Here is a 16,685-nt window from a genome sequence, read left to right as displayed (position 1 = left end):
TCTTTGTTAATCGTAAAACACGCTGTCTGTGAAAAGAGTATGGCCAAATAAAGTACTGATGTCCATATGAAATTTATTGCCGGTCAGCCCAAAGGAGAGGGAGTGCGATTCTGGTTAGAAGTGAAACCACTTCAAAACAACCTAAACGGTGAAAAAATCATGTTAACGCCGAAGACGATGAGCAGAAAACCAGAATATGAAAATTCAAAAATGTAATGACTTTTTAGAGAAATGAGGTTCCATTTTGCGACAGAGTACCTGTTACTTATTGCACTGATTACGCTGCCAAATTAGCACCTGTCCTAACTGTCATTTATCGACAGCTTATGGTTTAGCGAAGAGGTGTCACATTACTTAAAAAGTATGCAGTCTCCACAAATTTTCGAAAATATGAAATAATTGAGGAGGAAAATTACAGACGAATACTCCTAACGTCTGTTGTAAGACGCTAAAGCTAATTCCGAGTTCGAACGTAATTTCAGTTCCTGCGGAAAATATACTTCTCTCAAGGATCAGCATGGATTCAAAGAACACAATTAATATAAAACCAAATAACACCTTACAAACAGTAAATGCACATGAATAGGTAGCTCCAGTATTTTCCAGATTTTCGAAATACATTCGGCACCACACTACACTGTCGTCTGGCAATAAAGTTGCGATCTCACAAAGTATCTCCATTAGCATTTTACTATCTTGAATTATTTTTCATTGATACAGCAATGCGTTTTGTATTGGGAAGTCGATGGTAAGCAAGAGCAGACGTAACGTCAGGCGTGACATTAGTGACCGTGACAAAACCTTCACGTTCTTACAAGTAAACCTACATAAGAAATAAACTTCGATTTTTCCAGAATGAGATTTTCACTCTGCAGTGGAGCGTGCGCTGATATGAAACTTCCTGGCAGATTAAAACTGTGTGCCGGGCCGAGACTCGAATTCGGGACCTTTGCCTTTTGCGGGCAAGTGCTGTACCATCTGAGTTACCGAAGCACGACTCAAGACCCCTCCTCAAAGTTTCAATTCTGCCAGTACCTCGTCTCATACCTTCCAAACTTCACAGAAGCTCTTCTGCGAACGTTGCAGAACTATGCAATGTGGCAACTACGACCACTAGCGAAGAAATTACTTTTACGTCACAGTTAGAAGATGCTATTGACAATGACATGTGTACGGAACGGCACACTATCTTAAGCTTCGAAGAAGGAACTGCAATGTCAGATCCTATTCTAACAGAAGAGTATTATGAGGAAGCTTATGAAGAAAGATCAAAGATAATAAAAAGCAAAACGTGACGTAGACCTTGAATATAAGCAAAAAGCCGTTAATTTGGCACTCTGCTAAAAACAAATTTGAAGATGTAAAGCATAGATACAGAAAGAGATGAGATCTGTATAAGTGGGAAGCACAAATTACTGCATGTGGGACCGGCTAATTACAAATATGTTTTAGATAAATCTCAAATTACTGTGGAGAAATCGGTACAGGTACCTGATATGGATATAAGTTCTACAAGCTAGTCTAGTAATCAGAATCAGACACGATCATAAGACGCAGGCTGACCGGCCAAGGTCGTCGACGGTTAGTCGCCCAAACCCACAAAAAAACAGCTAGGGACAACAACGAAGACGACAAAAACAACAGCCAAGAACGCATATGGCAGTATACAAGTCCAAAGAACAAACCTGATCGAGAACCTAGATGTAGCAGGATCAGGAATGGACAACGAGTCGTACATTGAAACACAAGATTGAACAACACAAGAGCACAGACGGAACATGACTGCTCTCTGAGCCTTTTTTTATTTTTTGTTATTGTAATTTCATTCCCCTGAGCCATATGGGCAGGGGAGGGCTGGCTGCGGCACAGTCCACTGCTCTTCAGCCAATTGGCTTTACTGAAATACAGAAGGGTGATTACATAAAAAGGGGGGATAAAAGGGAGACATAAGAAACACAGTAAATGGAGATGATGCAAGGTAAAATATACACTAAGATGAGGACATGCACTGGGGGACAGTTAAAAAGTCGACATAAAGTTAAAAGAACACAGGTGACAAATCAAAGTGCACTTAAAGAACACTGGAGGCAAACACAAGTTAGAAGTCGGCCACAGGATAAAAATCACACAGCGCATGACACTTAAAAAACCACTGGAAACGACGGAGCACTCATGAAGAATAAAAAACCGCTGGTAGGGACCTGCCGAGAGACTGGAGGCTGGAGAAGAGGGAAAAAGAGGGGAGGAAGGTGTGGGGGGCTGGGGGAGTGGGAGGAAGATGGAAAATGGGGGCAGGAGGCGCACCATGGGGCAGGAGACCGGCAGGGCGGGAGATGAAGAGGGAAAACAAGGAATGAGGGAGTGCAAAGACACTGAAGGGGAGCATGGGAGAGGGACGGGATGTAGGAGGCGAAAAGCCACTCAGGAGAAGGGAGGGGGAGGAGAGAGAGCCCTGAGGAGGAGGCAGGAGGAAGATAGGGTTAGAGTTGGTATTGGGGTAGACGTCAGGGCGAAGTTCATCATCCGGGAGGGGTAGGTGCTGGAAGTTGCGTTGGGAAAGGAGTTGGAGGGTGTGGAGACGGAGAGAGAGCGAGACTCGACGATAAAGGTGCAGTAACGGACTGGGGGTGGAAAGGAAGGGGGACACCAGGGGGTGGGGGGATCGAGTCAGCAGGCAATATACCGGGTGCGGATGTGTTCAAGGAAAGGGAGAAGGTGTGGGAAGGGGATGAGGTTGTAAAGGATGTGCGTGGCGGAGAGAAGGCGGTTGCGGAAGGCCCCTCTGAGCCCCTGCCTTGCCAGCTTTATGGGGCCCACGTGAGTGCTGATAGGCTGGCACAGCAGGAGTGGCCCACACACAGAGCTGTGGCGGCGACAGCAGTGCTCACAGGTAATAGGGGCGCAGCCCAGCAGATATCATCTATGGAAATGGAAATTTGTGGTAAGTCTCTATGGGACCAAACTGCTAAGGTCATTGGTCGCAAGGTTTACACACTACTTAATCTAACTAAAACTCACTTACGCTAAGGACAACACACTCACACCCATGCCCCTACCTTCCAAGCTTCACAGAAGCTCTCCTGCAGACCTTGCTGGGATGCTAGTTCTGCAACGTCTGCAGGAGAGCTTCTGTGAAGCTTGGAAGGTAGGAGACGAGGTACTGGTGGAATTAAAGCTGTGTGGACGGGTCGTGAGTCGTGCTTGGGTAACTCAGATGATAGAGCACTTGCCTGCGAAAGGCAATGGTCCCAAGTTCGAGTCTCGGTCTGGCACACAGTTTTAATCTTCCAGGAAGTTTCATATCAGCGAACACTCCGCTGCAGAGTGAAAATCCCATTCTGGAATGAACTCAGTAGTTTGGTCCCCTTTGGAACTTACCATCCCACAGCGCGATAATGATGTTTAGCAGAGACGACGTTTATACCAAATGTTCACATATCGGTCACCATTCGACAGTAATACCTGCAGTCGAGGGACAATGTTGTGAAATTTACTGTATAGCGTGTCAGTAGGTATGGTCAGATACTGCCGTCGCATTTTGTCTTTTATCATCGCTCATGAAGTCGAACGATCACGACAGACCTGCGACTTCAGGTAACTTCAGAACCAATATCACACGGATTGAGGTGTGGGGTCATGGGAGGCTAAAGCGTGTGGGAAGTGACGGTTTAGCACGCTATCTTCACCAATGTGCGCAAGAGATCTTTCACACGTGTGTCGATAAGGGGTGGAGCGCCATCCTGCACAAAATCACATTCACAAGGCGTGGTGATGGCTGTTACTTGGAGTTCAGTTTGTAGTAGGGAGGATAGAGGAAGGAAGATTAGTCCTGTCGACATCGAGGTTATTAGAATCGGATCACAAGCTCAGATTGCTTCAAGGATGCAGAAGGAAATCGGCCGCGCCCTTCCAAGAAATCAAGGAGCGACGTAGGGAAATCACAAAAAAAGTAAATCTGAATGATCGGACAAGTGTTCGAAGTGCCGTCCTCCCAAATGCGAGTCCAGTGTTATATAGTAGAGAATGTCAACCTTGTCAGCTGCAAAGCGATTTAGAAAAGATTGCTGTATGGTGTGTCAGGTGGCAGTTGACGCTAAATAACGAAAAGTGTGAGATGATCCACATGAGTTCCAAAAGAAATCCGTTGGAATTCGATTACTCGATAAATAGTACAATTCTCAAGGCTGTCAATTCAACTAAGTACCTGGGTGTTAAAATTACGAACAACTTCAGTTGGAAGGACCACATAGATAATATTGTCGGGAAGGCGAGCCAAAGGTTGCGTTTCATTGGCAGGACACTTTGAAGATGCAACAAGTCCACTAAAGAGACAGCTTACACTACACTCGTTCGTCCTCTGTTAGAATATTGCTGCGCGGTGTGGGATCCTTACCAGGTAGGATTGACGGAGGACATCGAGAGGGTGCAAAGAAGGGCAGCTCGTTTTGTATTATCGCGTTATAGGGGAGAGAGTGTGGCAGATATGATACACGAGTTGGGATGGAAGTCATTACAGCATAGACGTTTTTCGTCGCGGCGAGACCTTTTTACGAAATTTCAGTCACCAACTTTCTCTTCCGAATGCGAAAATATTTTGTTGAGCATAACCTACATAGGTAGGAATGACCATCAAAATAAAATAAGAGAAATCTGAGCTCGAACAGAAAGGTTTAGGTGTTCGTTTTTCCCGCTCGCTGTTCGGGAGTGGAATAGTAGAGAGATAGTATGATTGTGGTTCTATGAACCCTCTGCCAAGCACTTAAATGTGAATTGCAGAGTAGTCATGTAGATGTAGATGTATTTATGTACTGTGTATTAAACCGGGGACCTAGAAACGACGGCGAGGCTTCGCCCCGCCGTAGCCCTCAGTGGTTCACCCCCCCCCCCTACCCCCGCCGGGAACGTCTCATACCAGATGAGTGTAACTTCAGTGTTTGTGTGGTAGAGTAATTATGGTGTACGCGTACGTGGAGACAGTGTTTGCGCAGTAATCGCCGACATAGTGTAACTGAGGCGGAATAAGGGGAACCAGCCCGCATTCGCCGAGGCAGATGGAAAACCGCCTTAAAAACCATCCACAGGCAGGCCGGCACAACGGACCTCGACACTAATCCGGCGGCCGGATTCGTGCCGGGGACCGGCACGCCTTTCCGCTCGGGAAGCAGCGCGTTAGACCGAGCGGCTAGCCGAGCGGGCACATGTCAACTGTGGGGATACTAGAGCACAGCCGTGAGAATCACAGTTCGATAGACCTCAAAAGATCTATGACGTCGTTGTATCAAACGAACCTAAAAGAAGTTTGTGCTGGCAATTGCCAGATGCATTTTTTTGGCATCTGAGCGTGACTCACAGATATCATCATACCTGTAAATTTCAATAGACTGCAGAGGAGTGAACACAGAATTTCGTACACTGTGCGTACTTCAACATCAGCGTAAAATTACAGTAGAATCATATAAAAGATGACGTGCTGTTCTGACAAACATTATATATAAGCAGATATGCCCTCAAATCTTTTACAATTCTGCCGGTGCCAAACATGTGAATATCGCCCTAATGAGTCCTGAAGACCCATTACCGGATGTCTGAAACCTACAACGTGGAATAAACTCCACCACTTAGCTGTAATTGCCCCTCAGGACATCAGACGTGAGGTTGTTGCATGCAGAGTAAGGCGTAAAGTATCTATCTACCTCCGATAAACATCAGTTATATGATCATCATCCTCTCCCTTCAAGACTGACATCCAGGAAAAGTTTCGTAAGAATAGTAGACAAAGTTTCTCAACAGACGTATTCCTCATTATCTATGCGGAAGATATCTGAACACCTCTTTATGACACCATCAGAATACCTAGTTGCTGATATCACTGAAGAGTGACCCGTGTGGGAAAACTTTGAGCATGCTCAAAGAACTACGAGGCATGTATGTCAATGTAGACTAGGTCTTGGAAGACGTATCTTTACTGATCCGATGTCCGCAAGTTCTGAAGCCGTACTTATTGCCAAATATTGGGCTAAAGTTGCTTGGATTGTCATTTTTGTCCTTATTTTTTTATTTCAACATTCTTTGAACGTATTCTTCAAATTCCAAATTAGCATTAGTTTTTAAGTGACTCTGACTGTGGTATTTAACAAATTACGTCAATGTAGATTATGTCTCCGGCCGGGATGGCCAAGCGGTTCTAGGCGCTACAGTCTGGAACCGCGCGACCGCTACGGTCGTAGGTTCGAATCCTGCCTCGAGCATTGAGTCCCATAGTCCTCAGAGCCATTTGAACCATGTGGATTATGTGCTGCAAGATGTGCAAATGTCTTCAAATTTTAAATTACCAGCAAGTTTATAAGCGCTGTTGCGTATGGAAAGCTATGTACCTTGTATACTAAACTTCTATTCTTTTCTCACGAATAAATAAACAAACAGCACAGCAGTACGGTTACACATGTCGCTAAAGAGCAGACGGAATATTTGAAGCTTAACCTTCATGCGCTCGCGCTAGAAATAGTCACGTGAGCGCTCACGCGGGCGGTCGGACGATCGCCCGAGAGTTTTCATCAATCTTTTGAGGTTTTCCGTTTTTAAAGGTCATATTTCCATAACATATCGACTTAGGATATCTCACACAATATTGCGAACACATTTGTAATCCAAATTTTTTATTGAACAATGAAATATACAATGGAATACAAAAAGGAAGCCAAATACCCAAATGAAATATAAGAACATTTTTTTTATTGTAAAGTTTTGGGCCTATATAATGTAATACTTAAGACTAGAATTATTCACTGTCTTAACTCGTCACAAGAAAAGCTAAATTTGCTTTCCAAAAAGAATTTTTGATTGAAAACATCACCAACATTTCTGTCAGATGAAAATGTTGGTCAGTCTGTATCCATTTCATTTTCGTTTTGAGGCTGACAATAATTATTGCAGGTAACTGTCGTGGTTGAATATCGTAGACAGACGTTTCTTCCACATTCGCCGCAGTCTCGCTTTGTTTTTATATTCTTTTTTGAGCCACACAAATAGCATATTCCTCTCCTTGTAGGGGTTGATACAGCTGTTTCAACTACGTCACTCTCTCTGTAATTTTCCAAAAATACTAACAAATCTTTTGGTAAATGCTTCAATTTAGCTCTTTCTTTCAGGTTTTCGCTTATCAGTTCCAGCGATAACGCATGTAAGAATTGTCTTCTCGTTTTTTCTTTCATATTACCTGTGTTGAATAGAAAAATGCGTAACGAATTTATTCCTGCCAAGTCAAGTAAGCTGAAAAATATACATGCAGGCCACCTTTGTGTTATTCTTGATGTTGAAATTCTGGAGCACATGCACATTCACTAGAGATGGTGGTGGTTAGTGTTTAACGTCCCGTCGACAACGAGGTCATTAGAGACGGAGCGCAAGCTCGGGTTAGGGAAAGATTGGGAAGGATATCGGCCGTGCCCTTTCAAAGGAACCATTCCGGCATTTGCCTGAAACAATTTAGGGAAATCACTGAAAACCTAAATCAGGATGACTGGAGACGGGATTCGACCGTCGTCCTCCCGAATGCGAGTCCAGTGTGCTAACCACTGCGCCACCTCGCTCGGTCATTCACTAGAGAATTGGAAGAGTCTATAAAATTGAGGAATTATATGGGAATTACAAAAAGAAATATTTACATTCCGGAGTAGACCAGTAGAACAAAGTCTCGTAATCGCTAGCAAGGCGGTAAACTGACCCCCGAACGTGTTCGGACCTATTTGAACTTGTCCTGAGAGGCAGAGAGGTGCGACTCGGACGAACTTTGAGCAGCATCTTTCGGGAAAAGGTGCAACTAGAGAATACATGTCCCTCCAGCCGCCTCGTTGCCTTTGTGGAGTAAGTATGGCGCGAAATTGCAAAAAGGCGGTCACTTCACCGCCCGTGCGAGCGCGTGAAGGTTAAGTATCCTTTGTTTGTCTTGTATCTATTGGATGCAGCTTATGTTGAGTGACAGAGACTGATGTGGAGCGGTGAGCGAGCCCTTGCCTCTGTGACACGTGCTGTGTGTGCCAGGCGGGTTGATGGCGGCGTGTGCGAGCTGTCGTCTGCGAGGCCGCCGGAGCTGCGTCTACTGCGAGACGTGCGCTTCAGCGCCTACCTGCGCGAGACCGGGGCAGCCTGCACCGACCCGCCGCCCACGGCGCCCGTCGATGTCTACCCATACCCGCCTCAGTACCCGCCACAGGACCTGCCGCCTCGAGGTCAGTACACTACTATAGTTCAATTCTGTTATCTTGGCGGCTCGCGCGTGCCCGCTCAGACGGGGGAGATAGCTGCGTTGCCAGTTGCAAACGACGCACGCGCCGAGAGAAGCAGCGCCATAGTATAGTACGCAAACTTACGTTTAGGGGGGAGCGCGCAGTAAAGCCACCACGGCCGCATTAACCCTTTCGCTGCTACAGAGACGTGCTCCCCGCATTCCGCTCTGTGCGCCATTTTGTCGTTACTGCACTGCTCGCCTGTGCTGACACGTGGTGTTCCGACTGCTTTGACACGCTTACCATTCGATTTCACGAAACCTATTTGGCCCAAAAATTTGATTTTTACACATTTTCTTGACTGATACCTTCCCCCCATAAATGATTTAATTTTGTTTCGATGTTCAACGCAGTCATTGTGCAGCATTAAATATAGTAGACCATTACACGAAATTTTGAAGAGTTTGCAGAGGTAAAAGTCCATAGCATATACTTTCCGTATGGTCGATTTTAGTTGCCACAATGTTGAGAATAAAATGTGGACAAGATACCTAAATTTCATATAAAATTTACTGTATAACAATATTTAAGTGCCAGATAGGTGTCGTATGTAATATTGAGAAATATTCCGTCTTTCGCGACTGTAATAAAAGTTTTATTTATACCAGAGTCATTTCGATTTTTTTCTAAAAAGTTCTGATTAAAACAAAATTGGCGAAGTACAAAATAAATTTTTGGCAGGACATGTTTCTTCTAATGATTCTGTGACGTATTGAGAAGCCAGGAGTTTGTTGCTGAAATGTTATGAACATTCGGTGTCATTGCTTTTGATGCACTACCTAACCATACGTGAGACTTTTGATTGTCCGTGCAGACTGCTTCGTCCGAGCGCGCGTCGGCTTCCGGCTGGACCGGTCGGTGGTGCTGACTCAGCTGGAGGGTTCGCTGATCGCCTGCGAGCACGCCTGCCTCGTCGAGCAACGTTTTCCCTGCCTCTCCTTCAGCTACAGGTCAGCACCGCTGCACGCTAACGGCCGGTACTAATGACGCTTTGGATTCTCTGCTTCATTTTACCGAACAGAGTGATATGGTGCAGTGGTAAGACACTGGAGTTACATTCGAGTGACGGCAGTTCTGATTGCCGTCCAGCCATCCACATTTAGATTTATCCTTTGAAAAAGACACGGCCAATTTTATCCTCCATCCTTCACCAACCAGAGCGCGTGTACTACCTCCAGAGATCTCGTTGCCGACTGAACATTAAATCCTAATTACCTTCCTTCATTTTCCAGTTACCAAATGGATTGGCACAGTCTTTAAGAAAGTATATTCTTACTTCATATTGAGGATACTCAAACCGCCAATTTTCTTCGGTTAACTGAGGCGAATACCTGGATTTATATTCTTTAGTCAGCCCTGTTCCTGGAGTGTTCCTGCAACCAATCCAATGGTAAAGTCCTTCCGCACGCTTGTTGAAGTGAGCATATACTCTGTGTTGTATTCATTAAATACTCTTAGCGTCCAACAAAAATGCCGCAGGAAGAGAACACCCTATCGCGGAAAGCAATTACTGTTATGAGGTGCTTGCTTGCACGCAGCTACTATAAAGCCTCATGACAGGTCCAAACATGTTTAGGCAAACTATAGCAGAAATTATGGAAACACATATTACCAATAATAATTTTTTAAAGTAAATTATACCTCATGTTAATTGAACGTGAAGAGATTGCATGGCAGTATAGTTCAGAGTTCTTTGTAGTGATCAGTCTTTGAACACTGATCTAATCCTGAATCCAACGAACGATGATTAATATAACTTGTAGGATTTCCAGTTGGACTCTTCTGTGGGTGGCGAGTGTCTACAGATCCTCAAAAAATGGCTCTGAGTACTATGGGACTCAACTGCTGTGGTCATTAGTCCCCTAGAACTTAGAACTAATTAAACCTAACTAACCTAAGGACATCACACACATCCATGCCCGAGGCAGGATTCGAACCTGCGACCGTAGCGATCGCGCGGTTCCAGACTGCGCGCCTAGAACCGCGAGACCACCGCGGCCGGCTCTACAGATCCTAATTCTGTCTTGATGCACGGTGTTGATACTGCCGAACTAACTGCTATGGTGATACCAGCGTAGTGGAACAGTCCGTCTGCTTATATCTGTGTTTGACCAATGGACGTTCACAGCGCGTGACACTACAAGTCTAACGATTGCCAGCAGCCGACTCCGGCGGAGAGTGAGTAACTATTGCAGAAGAGTTTAATAATTATTAACTGCACTTTTAAATGCATGCAAGGTCTCGATAGCCGACTACAAGGTTAAAACCTATAGTGGGTACCGTTCCATTGACGTACTGTTTTCCCGTGGACCCTACATGAAGCCGCACGTTTACGAAGTTTGGCGAGGAAGCTGATTAGTGTGACGTCACAGGTTCGTTTAGGGGGCCGTGTGCCCCGGAACTGGGTGGTGTAAGGCGAAAGCATATCGTAGTCCGAGTTGTGTGCGCCCTGTATGGCGCGTAACCAGAACTATGTTGCCCTCTCTGGAGGCTGGTCTTGCCGAGTGGCGCCCTCTCTATGTATGGCTGTTTACTGATGAACTCAGCACTCTGCCTCGATTACCAAGGGGTGATGATGATGTTTGGTTTGTTGGGCACTCAAATGCGTGGTAGTCAGCGCCCGTACAAAGTCCCGATATTTACAAAGTCTAATTTTTACACAATCCAATCTAGCCACACTCACGAATGATAATGAAATGATGAGGACGACACAAATACCCAGTCCCCCGACAGAGAAAATCCTCAATTCGGCCGGGAATCGAACTCGGGACACCGTGATCCACAGGCAGCGCTAGCCCCTAGACCACGAGCTGCGGACATTTCCAATGGGGATGAAGCAGCGAATGTGGCAATCAACTTGTGTCTTGAAAAATGGGATTAAAGTCCTTGTCACGCAAACCAGACTCAGATTTCCTGTGGTTTTCCGAAATTTCTTTCTTCCCTATCGTTTCCTCGTTGTGCGTGGTCATGTTTTCGCGATCTGGCAAATTAATGTAACTCTGAATCCAGATCCCATTCCTTACGCCACAATCGTCAGTTAACCAAAAGGAGGGAAGTCATATGCGCCGTCTGTCTGTGAATCATGTAAACTTGTCGGAATGAAACTTTCTCTCTTCAGCGGAGTGTGTGCTGTCTTGTAACTTAGTAGCAAATTAAAACTGTGTAAACTTCGTTTTGTGTGTTATCGTAATTTCATTGTTTCCGTGTGTTATATTCTCAAGCAGAGACTGGAAGCTGTCCCAGCATTTGCGCAAACGAGTCTTGAAAACCACCTAAAAACCACACTCAGGCATATACATGCCTTTTTTTTATTTTTCCGATAGGATCTCCTTCCACCCATTCAGGCCCACCTTACGCATATAATAAATAATACCTCAATCGCCTCAGGCTTGTAGCTTGCAATGATATATTCGTCATAAAATTTGTCCTGAAGCGTCTTTCACACTGCTGAAGTAAATCTTCTGAAAACCAAAACTTCTTCTTAAAAGCAGATGTGCTTCTTCCTGAAAAACAAATAAATAACTTCCTCGTGTAAACGAATGAAATAACCCCTTCTTGTGGAGGACAATGTAATTACTTTTCTTGAAGTAAAATATAATTAAATTCATTCTTAAAAAAGCATTTGAAATATCTTGAACAAAGACACATTCTTCATGAAAACAGTAGATATTTTCTTGAAAAAGCAATAGACTCTTCTCGAAACACAATAAAATTTTCTGTGTGAGTACCTCAGTCGACAATACTGAGAAAGATTCCCAGAAAATTGTAGAAAAATATCTTTAAATTTTTGTTGCAGCTATGTGAGCATATTTTTCAATACAGACCACAATGCCTCGATAAATATTCGACTCTGGCAACTGGGGAGATCGGAAAAGACGTGCTGTTACATCCTTGTGTTTATAAGACCAATATTGGACATCTGAGTAGCAATAAAATTGTCTTTAAAGACGCAGTATCCTGGAATTCAGGTTTCTTGCAAGAAGTTTGGCTCTAGCGCCCCAACTGCGCAACTTTTATTTTTATAGCCTCCGTAGCACTGTTTTCGTTGATACTTTGCTCTCTAGACGCATATCGAGCTCGGAAAAACTTTCGTCACATTGATCTTGTAACTAGAAACAACAGTGTTCCATACTGGCTCCCGTTTGTATCATTAAGTTTTGTTCTTCACCTACTATTCGTTTATCAGACACAGTTCAATATGAATGTGTGTACTGTGATGACAACGCATATAGCAGTTTTCAGTACCTCACCTAGATTTCCTCTTGCTGTCAGGGATTCACTGATTAACTGGAAACCACCAGCTTGCCTACATCGAAAGTCTGCGAGGACAGGTATGACACTTGATCAAAACAACGTGATAACGATAATACATATAGTGGAAACTCGAATAACTTCCAGAGATGTTTTGCTACAGGAGACAACACAGTACGTAATTCCATTTCACATAAATCCCGGAAATAAACTCCTTATAAAAGGATGTTCTTGTAAGTTTAAGCCTTTTACCTTTTATTGATAATCGTGTTTGTTTTTCTAAAAGAAAAAGGTATATAATGTTACAGGAAGACTTACAATGAAGCTGAAGAGGCAATATTTCTCAGGACAAGAAATATTTCTTTTAATTGCTGGATGCAATCCTACTGCGTTAAGTGTGGAGAGGAGGGAGGGAGAGAGTATATGTACCGAGGGGGATAGCTACAGTTTGTGTGTACTGCAGTGTTCTATAAGTAACACTGGAATTACTACCTACTACACAATTACAATTTAGTGCAAAATTCCTGGTCCTGTCCAGTAGCCGCGCGGTCTTAGGCGTCTTGTCATGGTCCGCGCGGCTCCCCCGGTCGGAGTTTCGAGTCCTCCCTCGGCCATGTGTGTGTGTGTGTGTGTGTCATCCTTAGCCTAAGTTAGTTTAAGTTAGATTAAGTAGTGTGTAAGCTTAGGGACCGATGACCTCAGCAGTTTTGTCCCATAAGACCTTACCACAATAATTTTTTTTGTCCAGTGTTTAATCAGGTAAGTTATTTATACGCAACCACCAACGTTTCGACGCCGCAGTCAAGTCCGACCCTCAGTTCGAAACGTTGAAAAATCTGTACGCGACTGATCTAACGAAGCTACACTTTCCAGTCCACGATGTTCCAATGCTGTAAATTCAAGAGCGTAGGTGAATCGCCGTCTCACATGACATGACATGACATGAACAAAAATTCTGTGGCGGCTGTCTTTTTGCGTATTTCTCTAATATTTATAAACCCCTCCGGTTTCATGTTCATCACTGTGCGACTTGTTTACATAGTTCCGTTAGCCGTCCGATGACCCACTAGTGTCTAACTGTACCATCTTTTTGCTAAACAGTGCAGCTTCAATATTAAATTTTCACTGAATTTGTGTACGAGGGTTGGAACTTTGATAGTGGCAACTATTTATTTAGAAGTTATACGAAATAGAAACATGTTTCAAAGTTTTACTGTCCTTCAGAGTAGTCACCAGCATTGTGCACAACATGCTGTCAATGATGTGAAGTCGTAGGATATCCTTAGCAGCGCCAGTTGTGTGACAATTCGAATAGAGCGGTTATTGCCCGACGACACTCTGTAACAGTTCTGAAGCGAATCCCACGAAGTGCTTCGTTAATCTTAGGAATCAAGTTGAAGTCACAGGGGCTTCAGTCAGGGGAGTGTGGTGGGTAGGACAGCTCTTTCCAGACACATCGATCAAACAAATCAGTCACAACTCGCACCGAATGCACCCGAACATTGTTCTGCAAAATAATGGACGAGTTCTCTAGGAAGTGTCCCAGCTTCTCTCGCTAAGCTGTTCGTTTTTGGAACACAGCCTGCAGGACAATGCTCGGCCGCGTATGGCCCAAGTTGTGACTGATTTGTTTGATCGATGGGTCTCGAATGTGTTGTACTACACATCACACTCACTGGACATAAGCTGCGTAAATGGTATCAGAAAAAGAAAAATGTACGTTTCAGAACAATGCATGAGCGGAAAAGTTATTGTTCCCATTCGTTCGCAGTTACGTCCACATTGTCTTTCTGTCAGCTCCCATTGAGTCAAAGTAAACATGTGAGAGAGATCTTAACATTCACAAGCATACATCAATATACGAGCGGAAAAATCGTCATATCGGAGCACAAAAAATTCGAGTATGTTCCTGTTCATTTAAAAGGCTATGACTGAAAAGTGGAGTGCCTGCTGCCTGACTGTACCTTCCTCAGCACATTTAAAAGTTTTCGCAAAAATTTTGGCATGAGAACATATTAGTGCTTTTTTTAACATGCAGCTCTCCTCAAACTCCCACAAGCTCCCCTAACTGTGACTTATAACACAACCACTGTCTAATGTCTTCCAATATTTATTACTTTTCCGTTTCTTTGTCATTGAGGTTTTCTTCCTCTCTCTTTGCATAAAAAACGCGAATATATTCGCATGTCAAAATTTTTGAGAACGGTTTGAACGATGCTGCGGAAAATAGAATTTTTTAGCCAGTCTCTTAAATAAACAGAAAAATATTCTCATTTATTGTGCTCCAATAGGAGCATTTCTCCGCTGGTACCCTTCTTTTGCAGCCGAGCATGTAACTCATGAACAGAAATGCATCAGTCAGTAAAATTTAGGTAGTCTAATATGTGAAATTGAAGCAAAGCAAAAGTAGTTTTGCACTTCAGACTAGATGTTACGGACAAACAAAATTTGCATGTGATTCAGTACTTCAACACGTGGTTCCAGATGACAACGGAGATACATTACAGCATATTTCTATGCGCTGCGTCTCTTTAGAAACTACTTCTTTGCCTCACACCGCACTTTACGTGCGTATTTTACGTGTACTGCCGGTCGTTGTGGGCAAGCGGTTCTAGGCGCTTCAATTCGCAACCGCGCTGCTGCTACGGTCGCAGGTTGGAATGCTGCCTTGGACATGGATGTGTATGATGTCCATCGGTTAGTTAGGTTTAAGTAGTTCTAAGTCTAAGGGACTGATGACGTCAGATGTTAAGTCCGATAGTGCTCGGAGCCATTTGAACCATTTTTTACGTGTACAAGTTCAGTAACTCCGAACCTTTGTATCTCAGAACCAGATAAAGATACATAGAAAATTTTCGATAGTGTTCCAGATCGAGAGCATCAAAATTGCAGCCATTTGGTTTGCGTAGCTGTCTCGGAATCGGCGACTGGGATTCGGTACCGAAATAATAAGTTTTGAGGTATTTCTTGATAATGAATACAGATTTTGAAAACGAGGAAATGGCTCTTCTTGATTAACGCCTTGAGAATATAGCGATAAAATTTAACCAGTTTGCTGCGGTTATTTATTATTTAGATTTCGCTTCATACCGGATTTTACGTGTAGAAGTAGGGTAACTTTGAACCTTTGTATCTTGGAAACGGGCAAAGATATGAAAAATGTTTTCACGGTTGTTCGAGATTGGGATCTAAGAATATTTCTCAAAAATTTCAGCCATTTGGTGTGAGCAGCCGTCTTGAAATCCTCCGCTGATGACGGTAACAATGTAGTAATAAATCCATTTTTTGCTGTTTTCCGAGGAACCACCCATGAACAAATGGTGCCTACATAAGTCCCATTAAGCCCACAACAGACCACATCAAATTCAAGAAGAACCAACCCATTTGCTTCATTTACGCAGCCAGGAAGGAGTGAGTAATATTCGTACTTTGTCCCTGTATTGTAGGATAGTGAGATTAAGGCGATCTTCTGTTGGGTATACAAATGGTCCCTAGTCGAAGGGCTATCCAAAACACTTGACGCTACCATTTTGCCACCAATAGAACCGAGGTATGAGCACCGTGAAATCCCATTTTTATGTGCAGAGTTTTGGAACATATTAGGTACGTATGCACACCGCTGATATCTTTTCCTGTTAGTGAGATGGCGCATTGTGTGGTGTTCGATGTAACCCACCATTTTTGGCGTGACTGATGTAAACTGTCCCGGCTAGCCCACTGTGCGAAAAAGCGCGTGGCTCTCTTATTATTTATTTATTTATTTTACTTTTTCTGACCACAATACAGTAAACAATTTCTACTACCCAGTGGTCATCATCAGACTAAAGTCACATGGCAGAATTGGTAACATGACGTTGGCGTTGCGTTGTCAACATCTATGCATGCTACAAATTAAAGCCTTCGCCATGTGTTTATATCTGTATTTGAAAACTAATCTCAGGACCTAATGTAGGGATTTTAAAACGGCTTTCACTAATAGATTCACAACGAAAGTTTTTGTAAATCATTGTATATTACACTGAGGCGACAAAACTCATGGAATACCTCCAAATATCGTGTCGGATCTCGTTTTACCGGCGTAGCTCAGTGGCATGGACCCATCAAGTCGTTGGAAGGCCCCTGCAGAAATACTGAGCCATGCTGCATCTA

The 16,685-nt window shown here is 43.8% G+C and overlaps 1 protein-coding gene across 1 annotated transcript in view; it reads left to right on the top strand.

The window, feature by feature from the left end:
• Positions 1-16,685, top strand: part of LOC126298793 (uncharacterized) — a 484,775-nt gene that overhangs the window by 358,393 nt on the left and 109,697 nt on the right. Inside the window, exons 5-6 of the mRNA XM_049990259.1 lie at positions 8,041-8,228; positions 9,100-9,235. Of these exons, the coding sequence (XP_049846216.1) occupies positions 8,041-8,228; positions 9,100-9,235 (324 nt within the window). The remainder of the gene's footprint in view (positions 1-8,040; positions 8,229-9,099; positions 9,236-16,685) is intronic.

Source organism: Schistocerca gregaria, chromosome X, assembly GCF_023897955.1.
Source record: "Schistocerca gregaria isolate iqSchGreg1 chromosome X, iqSchGreg1.2, whole genome shotgun sequence".
NCBI lineage: Eukaryota > Metazoa > Arthropoda > Insecta > Orthoptera > Acrididae > Schistocerca > Schistocerca gregaria.
The sequence above is the reverse complement of the archived record's forward strand: the minus strand, read 5'-3'. Positions and strand labels throughout refer to the sequence as shown.